At 50.7% G+C, this 15,193-nt stretch overlaps 3 protein-coding genes across 3 annotated transcripts; 1 reads left to right on the top strand and 2 right to left on the bottom strand.

Moving 5' to 3' along the window:
* Window positions 1-264: 264 nt before the first annotated feature.
* Window positions 265-6,101, bottom strand: FIESC28_08334 (uncharacterized protein; the record flags this gene model as incomplete). Its single annotated transcript, XM_031162472.1, has 2 exons — window positions 265-857; window positions 908-6,101. 2 exons carry the CDS (start codon window positions 6,099-6,101, stop codon window positions 265-267), a joined length of 5,787 nt encoding a protein of 1,928 aa, XP_031013485.1.
* A 1,110-nt stretch (window positions 6,102-7,211) lies between these two features.
* On the bottom strand, window positions 7,212-11,201 carry FIESC28_08333 (uncharacterized protein; the record flags this gene model as incomplete). The annotated part of the gene is made up of 3 exons (XM_031162471.1): window positions 7,212-10,755; window positions 10,809-10,996; window positions 11,046-11,201. The coding sequence occupies 3 exons, from the start codon at window positions 11,199-11,201 to the stop codon at window positions 7,212-7,214; spliced, it is 3,888 nt and encodes a 1,295-aa protein (XP_031013484.1).
* Window positions 11,202-12,291: 1,090 nt separating this feature from the next.
* FIESC28_08332 (uncharacterized protein) lies at window positions 12,292-15,105 on the top strand (the record flags this gene model as incomplete). The annotated part of the gene is made up of 6 exons (XM_031162470.1): window positions 12,292-12,500; window positions 12,921-13,393; window positions 13,455-13,750; window positions 13,804-14,241; window positions 14,295-14,545; window positions 14,598-15,105. 6 exons carry the CDS (start codon window positions 12,292-12,294, stop codon window positions 15,103-15,105), a joined length of 2,175 nt encoding a protein of 724 aa, XP_031013483.1.
* Between the last annotated feature and the right edge of the window lie 88 nt (window positions 15,106-15,193).

Below are 15,193 nucleotides of genomic sequence, written 5' to 3'. Positions count from 1 at the left end.
GATCGTATCTTGCCACTAGTATAACTTCTCTATGCTTCTTCTCATCCAAAACATTACAGCTTAACCTCCGCCCCAACAGTTTGTACAGTCGCTGATTATAGCCCCAGGCCAGCGCTTCTTCAGTTCCACTTCTCGCAAAATCACAAAAAAGGACAATACTCTATTATTAATACATTTCGATTCGTTCCTAGCACGAATCCCCATAAGAACGCCCGGAGTTGGTTTGGCAATTCAAATTCAGACGAAGAGATATTCATATTCGTCTTATTTGGCCATAACGTCAACATAGCGACCTCCCTTTCGAGCCTTCTTTTTATCGCTGGCTTTGCGGGGTGCCGCGCTGAGTAAGTCATCAATGCTGCTAGCATTGCTCATGCTCGTGGTCGGTCTACTGGGCGGCGCACTAGCATTGCTGGTGTTGGAAACCGATCGAGCCATAGCAGGTGGTGCCAGACCCAGGCTTTCTGTAGACGCTTGCTTCATCAGTTCAGGTGTGCCAGCGCGCACCTTTGGAGGCAGGAGCGGCGGCGGTGCACTGTTGCTCGTGATCAAAGGTGGAGGTGGAGTGCCTGTGGGAGGTGGAGGAGTTCCAGACACAGACCGAGGACCAGCCTTGGGCGGAGGAGGTGTGGCAGTCTTGGCTGGTGTGTTTTCAGCGCCAGGCTTCTTATTGACCCATCGCTTGAGGTCAGGATCGTAGACAAAGCTGCTGGCCTCACCCAGTTTGGCACGGATGGGCTTGCCAGGTGAAGATTCCCCGGATGAAGATGGTTCGAGAGCAGCCTTCTTGCTACCTCCGAACCAGCCACCGAAGCCCCATCCCTTCTTGGACGACTGCTGGGCAGCTGCACGCTTGGCTGCTGGTTGTTAGTGATGTATCATACAGGTCTAGAAGTACTGAACTTACCATCCTCTTCCGCGGCCTTGCGGAACATTTCCTCGTTCTCTCGGTCCTTGTCCGCCTTGGATTTCTCAGAGGATTTCATCGAGGGAAAGTCATCGTCGTCGTCGTCCATAATACTCTTCTTCTTGGGTTTAGGGGCTTCATCGTCGTTGTCTGCAATAGACTGAGGCTCGTAAGATGGTGGCTCGTATCCGTGAGGCTGGAAAGAAGGAGGTTCATATCCACCGCTGTGGGCCTCCCCGTTGTTCTTCTCGCTCTCCTGTTCAGGAGGGTTTGAAGGCATTTGAGGGGGCTCATAGCCGTAGCTGAGGGGCTGAAAGCCTTGAGCCGAAGAGTCGGCAGGATTTTCGTCACCACCCATCGGTGTAGAAGCTGGCATTCCGTATGGTTGGTATCCAGCAGGAGAGTAGCTTTGTGTGATTTGAGCAGGGGGAGCTAGACCAATGGAGCCACCGACGCCAGGGTTATTCGACTCAGGCTGAGGAATCGATGGTGTGAAACTGTCACCTTGACTTGTTGAAGTTGCACCTGGATAACCGGGCTCATATGGGTTACTTCCGAACTCCGCAGGGGTTTGTTCCATCGAGCTTCGACCAGGCGTATACTGAGATGTAGGAGAATAGGGGTTCAGGTTGGCAGCCGGTGTCATGGTCGCCGGTGCGTATTTGGATGCTGCAGCGTTTGCTGGTGGCTGAGCCGGTGTCATTCCGAAACCAGGCGATTGCTGGCCGTAGATGTCGAAGTTCGACACCGATGGTGATCGACTGAATTCTCCCGAAGGACGGGTAAACGGTCCTGCTTCTCCAGCACCTCCGGCATTGTCCTCGTTATCATCTCCAGCAACAAACTTGTTGAATCGGTTCCACATACTATCCGAGACCTTGTTCATGCTTGGCTTCGAGATCCATGAGCCACTCTCCTCCTTTGGTGCTGACTTCAGCCTTGACATAAAGTCTTCAACCGCAGTCTCAAGCACATGGTGATGATAAGGCGATCGCTTAGTTTGTGAGGACATAGCGGTCAGAATAGCATCACAATATTGCATAGCCTTGTCCCTGTGGCCATATTCGGCGAGAGTCATGGCATGCTCGAGCTTGTAAGCAGCCAAGTGAGGCGTTCCTGCTGCTGCGAGAGCTCCGCCAGCAAGCGATAAGCCATATTCATAGACTTCACTGAGCTGAAGGGCCTCAGTCTCTTTAGCAAACTGATCAGACTGCTGTCGATGATCAGCCCCAATAAGCACGAAATTTGCGTTGGGATCATCCAATCCACCAAAGATGGAAGAATGGCGACCAAAGATGAAGCAGATGTGAGCGGCTTCAGCTCGCCCATAGCTGGACAGCAAACTTCCAAGGGCGTTTAGTCCTTGAATATCATCAGTGCTTCGATTGCTCAGCACGAGCGAAAGAGTCTCGCGCCACTTGTCTAATCCATCAAGCGTATCTTTGGTAGGTCCTGGGCCTGCATCAGTAGACATGAGCTGAAGACCAGCCCGGGCGTGGACAGGAACAAGTTCATCAACACAATCCTCGAAATTGCCAGACAGAATCTTGTAAAGGGCAGCCATAGACTCATTAGCATGACCGGGGTAGTTGACTTCTTTGCGAACAAACTCTTGAGCCACACGTTTGTAAAGGTCTCCCTCGACAGTATGCGAGATCAGCATGGCATGTCCCCAAAGTCGCTTGTCAACCAGTGCCCAAACAGCCTTGTCTCGATCACCTCTCAAGAGATGGTGCCGAACCTGATCCATAGTGGACACATCGACGCCGTCAGCTTGCATTGAGGTAACAGAGGCGATTCCTGCCGCAAAGTTTCCAGCAGCAGGGAAGACCGCATCATCGCCAGTGGTTGATGGATTCTCTCCGGGAGAGAGGACATCTCGAACGGCTGCCTCCACAGCAGGTGTACCCTCCAGAGCACCATCGTTCTCAACGAAGATACGCATGATTTTCCACAGCAGCAAACGTTCCACGGCTCTCTTTGCTTCAAGAGAAAGCTGCGAATGGAAGGAAACATCCGGCAAGTCCTTTTCCAATAACTCGATTCCGGCATTGAGCCACGAAATTGTCTCCTTCTTCTTCGACTTACCCCTTAAAGGACCAGGGAATTTAGCCACATGCTCGTGAAGGGGTTCGATGTCCTTGACACTCTGAACCTTGACTTCTCCTGGCGTGCGCACAATCATGGGAACAGCCTGGTTCATGCCATATCGGGGAACACTCTTGGGGAACGAGGTAACAATAGTGCCTCCGACACCCCATGAGATGATAGGAACACCTTTCCATCGCTGGAGTTCATCGTGTTCCCGGCCATCCGTGGGGGCAATCATGTTCATAGTAATAGACTGGCCACGAGTGCGAACCGTTGAGACTCCAGCGGCCGGAGCTGCGGGGGCAGCTGGAGCATAAGGTGAGGGCGCTGGCTTTGCAGCCAATGGAGAAGGATGCGAGTGGGAGTGGGCAGACGAAGGGCGACGCGTTGAGTCTGAGGATCCTTGAGCCTGCCTGTGACCGAGAGCGGCACTTGGCGATTGGGTTTGAGCTCGAGGAGGAGGCACAAAGCCATGGTGGGCTGTTGGCGCAGCATGAGGTGCATACGGACCCGATTGTTTAGGCGGCGACAAGGTCAACTGCCCAGCATAGCTTGGGGGTGGTGGCGATGTTGGATTGTACCTCGACTCCTGGGGAGGGGGAGATAAGGTAGCGCTGACAGACCTTGTCTGGGTCTGCTGGTCATCTTCTTCATCCACCTCACGGGTTGGAGGAAGAGACGAAACGCGGCTCAACCTGGGCTCAAAGTGAGCCGTTTCAGAATGTGTCAATGGGCTTGATGTTCTTGGTTGATGTGGCAGCATTGGTGCAGGACCAGACGTTGCCACGGCTCCATACGACCCATGAGTTTTAGTAGCTGGGGGTGCGGGTGAATAGCGGCTCGCTACAGGAGCTGGCGGCGCAGTATGGCTTGTGCCCGGAGCGGGAGAGTATCGAGAAGCACTGGTCGAGGTTGGGGGTGGCATATGGTTGGCAGAAGTAGTCAGAGCAGCATACGGACTGACCCTTTCAGGCGCAACAAGACCAGCTCCTGGAACAGGCGCCTGAGTTGGAGGCTCACTATAAGGCTCGCTGGGGGGAGGAGCCATAACGGGAATCGATGGTGGAGGCATCTGGTTCGGAAACGAAGGCGCCAGTGGCGAAGGGACATGAGATGTGCGGGCCATTGGGGGCGCGTTCCTAGCAGGAGAAGCAGCCCTTTGGCTTGTTCGCGAGCTTGGTCGGGGCCTGGAAGTCATGGGCAACTCCTCGAAGAAGTTCTCTTTGTGCTGAGCACCAGAAGTTGTAGGGTTAGGGGGTCCTGCTTGTTGAGCAGGTAGCCCATGACTAGAAGAGGGAGGCGTGAGCTTGGTGGGAGGAGCCGGCATACCAACGCTCGCGCTTCTAGGCGGCGCCTGGACAGGGGCATGGGGGTGGTTAGGCTGTGAAAGCTGTTGCATGCTTGCCCTCTTGCGAGGTTTCACCACATTTGTGACAAGGTCAGTAGGGAGATCGTATGGCGAGTGATATCCTCCTTTTGACTTATCGGCGAAGCTTTGTGCCTTTGACATATCCGGCCGTACTGGAGGAGGCTGACCATATTGAGGAGTCGAACCGAAAGGAGCTGTGCCGGGCGCTGGAGAGTTGTACATGGGTGTTGGAGGAACAGCTACTCCAGGCACCTGGCTGACTGGAGCATAAGGCGATGGTGCTTGTTGGATCACTGGTGCTTGTGGCATGTAAGGATTAGGGGCCGGAGGCTGGTGTGATGCAGGGAAAGATGCAGGAGCTGGCGCGGGCGTTGAATCTGCAGCCGGCTCTTCGTCCTCTAAGAAACCCTCATCATCACTCCCAAAGAAGGCAGCAGGATCAACTTGCTTGTCTCCTCCAGCGTTATCGTCAAGAAGGAAGTCATCGTCGTCCTCGTCATCAGCAAATGCTTGCTCCCACTTTGAAGCGAGGTCTTCCTGTTTCGCAGGGGCTGGCTCAGACGCAGCAGGGGTTGATTCAGCCTGTGCTGCTTTTTCGTCTTCACTCTTGTCCTCACTATCATCCGAGTCTGAGTCGTCCTCCTCTTCCTCTTCGGGGGTACCCTCGAGCGTAGACTTCTTTGGAACAGAGCCTGCGTTCATCGAATCCAGGACTTGCATCGTCGATTTTCGTTCCAAGGTAGGGACAGGTTGCTCCTCACCCACGGGTTCAGAGCCCTGGATCTGGCTGAAAAAGTCCGCACCATCTTCGCCCTCTTCCTTGTCAAAAGGGTCAGCTGTGGGATGGTTTTCTTGGACAGCGGTCGCCTCGTTGGTTTCTTCAGCAGATTGCGGGATCAATGGAATGCCCTCTTCATATCTCTCATCAGAATCTTGACCTTCCGGGCTCTTCAAATCTCCACCTATAGATATAGACGATGAGTGACCTCTCCTTTTGGGGGCCTCTAATCCTTCTGATGCTTCCTCGTGTTGATATAGCTCCTCTTCTGCTTCTGCTTCCTTCTCTGTTTCTTCCAAGACGTCCATCGCCTGGTTGGTGGGAAGAGGTTGTTGATCTTCCGCATCGGTAGTCGAATGGGCAGGCGGAACTGGAGGGAAAGAGTTTGTTCGATCGCTGGGAGGCATAAACTTGAAAGGATCAGTATCAGTGCGGCTCAAATTCCACTCGCCCTCGTCATCGTCGCCAAAGCTAATTTCGTGGGACACTGTACGAGCAAATGACCTGGAGCTCGAGTGCTGAGATACCGGTCCCTTGGGTTGTGAAACGGCTTCAGTGTCTTCTGGCGCAGGGTCAACCTGCTCAGTGTCTACTTGCTCGGTATCCACTGGCTCAGTCTCTACTGGTTCAGTATCTGTTGGCTGAGTGCTTGCTTGCGCAGGTTCTGCTTGCTCGGGGGTGGCCTCGCTTTGTGTCTCCTCTTGCTGTGTCGGCTTGTGGACTGCATCATCGGAAGCTAACCAGTCATTGCCGTCATCATCTTCGGCCTCCTGCGAGAGCCAGGCATTGGCAGCACCGCTTTGCTCTGTTGTTTCCTGATCAGGTTGCGACGGGGCGTCTGGAGTGTCTTCTTGGGTTGTGGGTTGGCTGTGTTGCGCGAGCGTGTCTGTTGTTGATGACGTCGCAGGCGCGGGAACCTCGGTGGAGCTGTTGCTATCATCGGAATCGTTTGACATCGTGGCCAGGTCTTTCGGTTTTGGCGATTCGGAAGCCATCGCGAAGCCGATCGAGGCGTTGGCTTGTGATGAGAAAGAAATCAAATTTCAATGCCAGCAGCGACTACTTTGTGCGATCGTGTCAGCGGAACAGTTTCAGCACAAAGGGGCTACTACCGAGCTAATCTGCGTGGAGCTTGGACAGCTTCGCGACTTTCAGGGGGTAGAGGGGCTCAGCTTGTAAGTAGCAGGGGAAAGAAATAATCGCGTACTTAGTATACAAAGAAGGAAAGGAGAATCGAATGGTGTTGATTGCGATTAAAAGTCGATGTTCGCCATGTTCATCTCAGGAACGGAAGAGGCGTTGCTGTAGTTGGAAGGGAAACGTTCTGGAAGTACAGTACAGATCGCAAGTGCAAGTTGGCATGTCCGGGTCAGAAATATGGAGACCCAAATGGGCAACTGACACTGACAGTCCTAGTCCCGGCACGGAGTTGAAGGAATTGGATACCGAATCATGACTAGATCGAGAGGCGGAGCAACAGAGCTGTTCCGGTGGCTGCAACGGGCATGAGCCGTCTAAAGCTTTGTCCAACCTCTAATTATAGTGACAGAATATCAATTAGCAATATTGGCCTTGCATTCACATCAAGATGCCATATCTTGGATCTTTTATCTGGTAAACTATTATTTCAACTAAGCATACCCTGCACTGAAAGGTACCGCTATCTCCCCCCTAGATGTTAATCACTACGTGGTGATCCGCGGATTATCCGTCCCCTGTCTCAATAAGCTCTCCCCGTCAACGACTGGAATCTAGACCCCAACTATTCGCCATCTCCGAGCTTTGATTAGTATCTGCTGACCGCAGGGATCATTTCTGCCTCAGTAATCGTATCATGCTTTGGACGCGGCCAAGAAACGGCTCTTACTTACATTCTTGGTCGAATAAAGATTCCGCGAACGGGCCAACAGAATGTCATGGCATTCTTAGACCCAATGGACCTAACCTATAGCATTTCATGTTCCGGTCAAATATTTTAATGTTCAAGGGTATTACTATGGTATCTATGCTATCATTAAATAATTACTACTCTTTCTCTGTCTTGATTCTCATCTCAAAACCATGAACTAACCATCCAGAGCTTGTGCTTCACACATCTTGCGGTACAGCCCACCTTGAGCCAGCAGCTCCTGATGAGTTCCCGCCTCCGTGATCTTGCCACCAAGGAACACGCAGATCTTATCGGCATCTTTGATTGTGCTCAAACGATGGGCAACAGCAATTGTGATACGATCCCCTTCTTTTGCCGCTTCTGCAAGGGCATTTTGCACGATCTTCTCACTCTCAGTGTCGAGAGCGCTGGTGGCTTCATCAAGGAGAAGAACCTTGGGGTTGCGAATAAGTGCTCGCGCGATGGCAATTCGCTGTCTTTGACCCCCGGATAGTTGGGCCCCGTTTGAACCAGCCTGTGTATCGAGACCTTCGGGCAAAGAAGAGACAAAGTCCCAGGCGTTTGCAGCGCGAAGAGCTGCTTCAATTCGCTCATTGGGAACCGACGTGGCCGGATCATTCTTCTCAGTCTCTGGGTCATCGATGCCAAGAGCAATGTTCTCTCGTATTGTGCCCTGAAACAGAGTCGGTTCCTGCTGGACGAGACCGATGATGCGACGGTAGAGTCGGGGGTTGAGGCTGGGAAGAGTAGAGTTGTCGATGCTGATGGTGCCACTGGACGGGTCATAGAATCGTTCGAGCATGGCGACCATAGTTGACTTTCCACAACCTGAAGCACCCACCAAGGCCACAAACTGGCCTGGCTTGACGTCAAGGTCAATGCCACGGAGGACAGGAGCGTGAGGTCGAAGAGGATACGAGAAGCGTACGTTGTCCAAAACAATTGGACCTCCGGACTTGGGACCGTTGTCGCGGTTCTCAGGGGTTTCTTGAACATTGGGCTGGAGCGAGCTAAGCCAGAAGATGTAATTGGCAGCGTTGACGCCCTTGGTGATACTGGTTGAGAACTGGAAAAGTTGAGCAGAAGCCTGACCTGAGTAAAAGACACCGAGGAAAGCAACGAAGAAGTTGTACATAGAGATATCGCCATATGACAGAAGACGACAGCCGTACCAGAAACCAAGGGCTTGGAACCAATACTCGATGGATTGAGTCAAGGCGAAGAAGATCATGATTCGGAAAAGATCGTTCTTTGAACCGGCGACAGCCTCGTTCAGCTCATTGACGTACTTGTACAGAACAGACTCTTCAATAGCCAAGGAGGAAACAGTTCGGATGGCGGTGATGGCCTCAGAGGCAACGGAAGCGCTGGTAGAATATCTCTTGGAGGTATCTCGGTCCAGCTTGGCATCAAGGCGAATCTTGAAGTAACCTGAGCTGACTAGAGGAGGAAGGCCGGCACAAACAACCACCAGACCCAGCTTCCAGCTGTGGATGATAGCTAGAAGACCACAGGCAAGCAAGTTGAGAATGGCAATAAGGATAAGCGCAACGTTAAAGCCCATCAGCTCCAAGATGGACTGAGGATTGGAGTCGACGCGGCTAGCCAGGGCACCAGTGCTATTTTCTTCGCGATCGAAAAACTGGAGATCCTGTCGAAGCATGTCCTGCAAACTCTGCTTGCGAAGCTTGTGGCTAAGGAATTGAGCGATGGTATTGGTGGCATAACCGAGGACAAAGTATGATACAAGGAGACCGGCCGCGAGGACGATGAACATGCTGGCGTAGAAGTCTCCGCGGTCTCTCATTTCGTCACCGGTAAGTGTGAATACGTCCACAACATGAGCAAGTAGAATCGCTTGTCCAGGGAATGCCGCAACAGCTCCCAAGCATCCCGCAAGAACGAAGAAATACGACCATGCGACCTCGGGGCTCTCTCGAATGAGTCGGTAGATGACGTGCAAGATACCCAGTTGCTTGTGATTGTCATAGTTGCCATGCTCCTTTCCGGCCTCGAGGCGTTCCTGGACATGGGTTTCGTATTGAGTGACAGTCTTGGTCATGGCAAAGTCCTCTTTTTCCGTGTCAGGGACAGCTTCATCTTCCTCGGCTGCAGTATGGGTTGAGTCGTTATCCACGGCAAGATTCTGAATCTTGACAAGTTTTGCATAATCACCGTCTTGGGCGATCAAAGATTCATGTGAGCCTTGTTCAATGATGGCACCCTTGGACATGACAACGATGTTGTCGGCCTTGCGAATAGTTGCAAGCTTGTGGGCGATGACGATCGTTGTACGACCCTCAGATGCTTTGTCGAGAGCTCGCTGGACGACGCTCTCTGCATGAGGATCAAGAGCACTCGTAGCTTCATCGAGAAGAAGAACCTTGGGCTGCGACACGACACTGCGGGCGATTGCGACACGCTGCTTCTGACCACCAGAGAGAAGACCACCTCGTTGTCCGATCTGGGTGTTATAACCGTCAGGGAGTTCCATAACGAAGTCATGAGCAAAAGCCATCTTGGCAGCGTCCTGGATCCGCTCCATTTGATCCTCGGCGGGTGCATTCTCCCACTCAGTACCGACTAAACCGTGCTTGATGTTATCAAATACCGATCCCTCGAACAGAACGGGTTCTTGTTGGACGAGACGAACGTTGCGGCGCAACCAATTCAAGTTCAATTGGTCAATAGGGCGACCATCGAGTTTGATAGTTCCTGATTTGGGATTGTACCAGCGTTCAAGGAGACCGACAATAGTACTCTTTCCAGATCCAGACTGGCCAACCAGAGCGGTGACCTTACCAGCAGGAACATTGAGAGAGAAATTCTCGAGCACAGTGATGCCCGGTCTGGTCGGGTAAGCAAAAGAGACGTTCTCCAACTCAACGTGTCCAATAGTCTCGGAAGGAGTCTCGCCATCCTTGGAAAGAGGATCAATGGCTGATGCACGGTCGATAAGAGTGAACAGTTGAGCTGCTCCAGACATGGCACGGCTAAAGTCGATAGTATAAGGAGTGAGCTGGGTCAGTTGAACAGCGGCGATGACAACAGAAAGAAGAACTGTGAAAATAACGCCAGAGCTTTGGATCTCGCCACTTGCAAGCATACGGATACCCTGCCAGAAAGCGAGGCCAAAGCCAAGATAGATGATGGTATAATCAGCAGAGAACAAGAGACCAAACAGAATCGAGATCTTCTTTCCAACAGTATGAGCCTCCTCGAGGTGCTTGTCGAACTTGTCAACAAGTCTAGCTCGCATCTCAAAGGCGTGAATAGTTCGGACACTGGCCAGGATACCCTCGGCGAGCGAGTTGGCTTGGCCATGAATCTCCAGGATTTTCATCTCGTGAACAGCTTCCATAGTGGCAACAACAGTCATGACAATAATCATGGCCGGGGCAATACACAAACAAATGAGAGTGAGCTTCCACTGCACGATAAAGGCAACGATGAAGGCAGTAAGGAAAGCAGCAATGCCCTGGAAGAAGAGACCAAGCTTCTCGGCGATACCAGTCTGGATTAGACGACCGTTGGAAGTAGCTTGAGTGGCAACGGAACCTCCCGTGCCAAAGTCATAGTAGGCGACTTCCTGTCGAAGAGCAGCACGGAGGTACTCTTTTCGGATGTTGCGTACAATGCGGTAAGAAGAGTAGGTAAGGAAGACGTTCCAGACGTATGAGAGAACAAATCGTCCAATACCAAGGTATACAAAGTATAGTCTTGATGGTATGTTAGTGGGCGAGCATAGAAATACTGAATGAATGGAACTTACGCTAGATCCGCAACATCTTTTCGGAACTTGCTGGGTTCGGACACTCCCGAGGTGTAGTCGGTGATTATGGTGATGAACTCTCCAAAGATGAGGTTCTGGAGAGCAATACCAGCACCCGAACCTATGGCAGCAACAAGGGCGATAGCTTGCATAAGATATTCTGCAGGCCCGGCATATGTGAGAATGCGCTTCAGTGGTGTTAGTAGATCTTCGACATTAAATTCTGGCTTCAATTACCTTATAGTCACTCCACGAACCCTCGATTTCTCCTTCTTGACCTGGCGTGGAGGCGTCGCCACCTTCAGCGTCGACGACGACATCTTCAGGAGCTGAAGTAGCATCGGTACTACCAGCAACCTTTTCGTTGCTCTTCTCGTTGATACTTGAACCCATGGTGGCTTTCTAGCGACCTCAAAACGAAGTACAAGGCCTTACCTGGCGTCAGGGAACAAAGAGAATGACAGGTCCAAGAAACAAGAAAAAGGCCATTTTTACGAGCAAGGGGATGAGCGTCTTTTTGAACAAGACCTAAAGAACTTTTTGAGAACAAGAACCAGGGGGGTGGAGTGAAAGTACCGTACATGGTTAGCAGAACAGACCAGTTTAAGTGGTGATCCTTGGCATTTTAGTTTACATTTTTTATCAGATCCGCCTCAGAACTTAGTCTAAGTGGGGTTCTGATTGATAATGAATTATCTAGATCGGGGTCATATCAGGTCTGATTTTGCGATGGCGGAGGTTTAGGGCTTGACGGAGTTGTTTGATCTAGCAATTACTATCCATTCTGGTGAAGAGCTCAGTGATTGTCTACTGGTAGTGTTTCTGTAGTTCCAATAGCTGTACTCTGTACCGAGACTGAGGTTGCCTCAAGTTAATCCTTGCCCATCATCTACCTAGGGAGTAAACAGGGGTCTTTTCAGATGTCATGCCGCCTCATCGATGCTGAAGTCTTGGCTTATGATAAAGAAGCTGTACTTTAAGCCTACTCAACTCGCAAATAGAGTCATTGCTTATTTTACGAATGCGAAGTCTCAAAGCTTGTTGGTGATTACGCAAGCTGTCTTGAGAAGTGTCATGCCTACTAAAACTGCACCCAAAAGATGAGGCCATGATGGAAAGTTGCTCCGAGATTAGATGAACTTGGACCTTGATTCGATCTGATTGGCTCTTTCGGGCCTACGGTCTTCTCGGGAGCCGCACATGCCTGTCTCCACTTTATCGGTTTACATTCAACGGTTCCAATTCTCCGGATCCCGCGCGTTCCGTTTCGCTCATTCTCCATGTAAGTCATCATCCAATGCTGAGCTTGACAGACACGGCCATTCTCAAAACCGCTCTCTTTACATTGGCACTGAGTCACTGAGTCACTGAGTCACTGAGTCACTGAATCTTCGGTTACTTTATTCTCACCACCTGCATCCACACTGCGTCTTTCATTTGTACCCAGCGGTGTCCGTGATTCCCGAACCTCACATCCCCCAGCATGACTGAAGACTTTCAGAACCAGATGGACCCTGACGTTGATGCCCCAGAAGAGGGATCTGATGGGCCCCAGAATACCTCTAATTTGACTATTCGACGAGCAGTTAGTGCCATCTACACCCTAAACAGCCCTGTCCCTTCTCATCTCTATCCCCACGGCTCCTTAAAACTAACGGCTATTCTTAGTGTGATGCATGTCGAACTCGCAAGGTATGTGCATATCAGATCAATCTTATCAATCAGTCAGTCTCGGTGCAACAAGGGACCAGCCACAAAGTGGAGGCTGCTATAGTTATGACTTTGCCCCATATGCTCTCTCTCTGAAACGCATCCTCGTCCTTCTATAGTCAAATGCATAGTAACATCGCCTGTATAGATCCGATGCGATAGAAACTCGCCCTGCTCTCATTGTCTGCACGCCAAGATTCCTTGCACCCATCACGAAACTCGACCAAAGGAGAAACGCACCAGGATCCTACTCTCAGCCCAATAGTATGTTATGTTACCTCGAATCAGATCAGGGCTCCATACGCCAAATTGTCCCTGGTCCTCGTGCAGTACCTCGTGCAGTACACTAGTTGGCTGCAATACCAAAACAGATTTGCTAACCAGTGTGTGCATAACCTATAGTGAAAGAAAGATCGACATCATTGACCGTAGGCTTGAGGCACTCACGGAGCTCATGCGAGATATGAAGACCAACATGTCACCTGCAAATCCTCCCCAATCAAACCAGACTACCATTTCGCACTCTGATATTCCACGTCCATCACCAGCTCAGAGTTCAGGTTCAGCACACTATGGGCACCTTGCTCAACTGACTGCTGACAGCCCGGTTGTGGAGGGAGAATCTTCCTTGGCTGCCCATGGAGAATTCGCAACTGAGTTCATGAAAAACGCCGTTGGTACAGAGTCTCTGCAAGGCGCCAGCCTGGAGTTAAGAGAGACTCTGGATTCGCTGCATCATATTGTCAATTCGCTAAAACAACAGACCGCTGCTACGGAGATGTCTTATCCATATGCCAGATCAGTGCCTCGTCCTACATTCAAGAATGACCTGCCGCCGATTCAAACAGCTGTTGCACTTATACGGGAATGCGAAAGTGAGTGAACAACTTATTACTCACATCAGCGTGTCATACTAATCAATAATCTCCATGGTAGCTGAAAACTCAGAAATCTCAGCCTGGATAAGGGAGTTCTTTTCAATGGAGAGCTTTTCTGGAATGTGTCTACATGTCTACTTCTCAGAAGATGTCGCGGATGCTGATTTCATTCTTGTGAATATCGGTCTGATGTACATGTTCCAAGATCGTCAACAACGAGTAACCGACAAGAAGGAACATGAACAGAACGAAGAATACACAAAAGCACTCCGAGAAAACACAGAAACAGCGCTGGCCAATCTACCTTTCCATCTGCCGGCTACTTCAAACATGATCTCTGCCCTGCTACTTGGAGTATGTTATCCTGTTGCACAGTTCATCGCTCACACTGCTGACAATATTGATAGGCTTTCTATGCTATAGAAATCTCGAAGCCTTCACTGTCATGGACTTTGTCATGCAAAGCATCGGAGCTGTGTCAGACTCTGGGATACCATCGTACATCAACCATGAAGAACGACAAGCCTCGTGAGGCGCAGCGCAAACAGTTTCTCTTCTGGAACACGTACTTCATTGACAAGAGTCTCTCCCTCCGTCTTGGAAGAGCATCTACCATACAAGACTGGGACGTCACTGTGCCTCTTCCCTCCGAGAATCCCGTCAATGCTACGCCATTGTCTCCTTTTATCTCACTTTGGATCGCCACAGCTCGATGCCAAGGTCATATATATGAACTTTTGTACAGTCCTGGTTCAATGAAGGAGTCTGATGATGTAAGGAGGTTCCGCTCTCAGAAGCTAGTAGGCGACTTGCAATATATTGAGAGAAGGAGCAAAGACCTTGCTGTGAGTACCCCTAATTCTGGCCAACCTAACGTTTTCTAACACAGCATCCATAGAAGAACCGCGAAAAAGAAGTCAAGACTAAACTTGGGGAGTATTTTATAGACTTCATTCTTATATCAGATGACGTCCTCCGCTTGTCACTTCTCACCCTTGTTTATCGAGCAACGCCTGCTCCTTCGGGTTCTCGAGTAACCTTTATTCCGGAGTGCATCGAGGCTGCACGTGCAACATTACAGCGTCATCAGGACTGCATGGATCTCCTGGGACATGATAATGTGCTATACTTCCCGTCCTATGTTCACTGGTAAGCAGTCTTCCAAACGAAAGAATTCATCAAACAATACTGACGAGACCAGGACTCTCCTATTCGCTCCTTTCATCCCCTTCATTGTAGTCTTCTGTCAAGTCATTGAGACTCAAGACCAAACTGATCTCGCTCGTCTACATAACTTCTGCACGTCAGTTGAAACGACTATAACTCTATCAGACGCAGCGGCCAAAACGCACCGTCTGTTCCAAGTTCTCTATACGGTAGCACTTCGCTATATTGAATTCCGGACAACTACACCCCCTGCAGACCAGACGCAAGCAAGTGCTGAGCTCAACAACTATCTTGCAGCACTTGGCTTCCCACCAACCGGCCTTACCAATGGAGGGCAGCAACCTTCGCAGATGGATGCTACACAGGCAGGTTCTTTTTCGCAACCTTTGGGAGATATGGGAATGCTGGATGGTGCTGAAGGCCAGAGAGGAGCGAACACGATGATGTGGATGGGAAATACGGCACAGTTGGGTGAATGGTTCAATAGTAACCAGCAGATGATGGAATTGCTCGAGGAGTCCAGCTTTACTTTTCCTCAATAAAATCGACCCAGAAGGTGTTGGATACCTTTGACCACGCAATTTCCGGCTAGAATTCACGACTACAGCGTTATTTCAGATATTCCCCGTG

This window comes from Fusarium coffeatum (assembly GCF_003316985.1).
Source record: "Fusarium coffeatum strain FIESC_28 chromosome Unknown BRIP53273_contig_194, whole genome shotgun sequence".
Taxonomy (NCBI): domain Eukaryota; kingdom Fungi; phylum Ascomycota; class Sordariomycetes; order Hypocreales; family Nectriaceae; genus Fusarium; species Fusarium coffeatum.
This window is presented reverse-complemented; position numbering and strand designations above follow the sequence as displayed.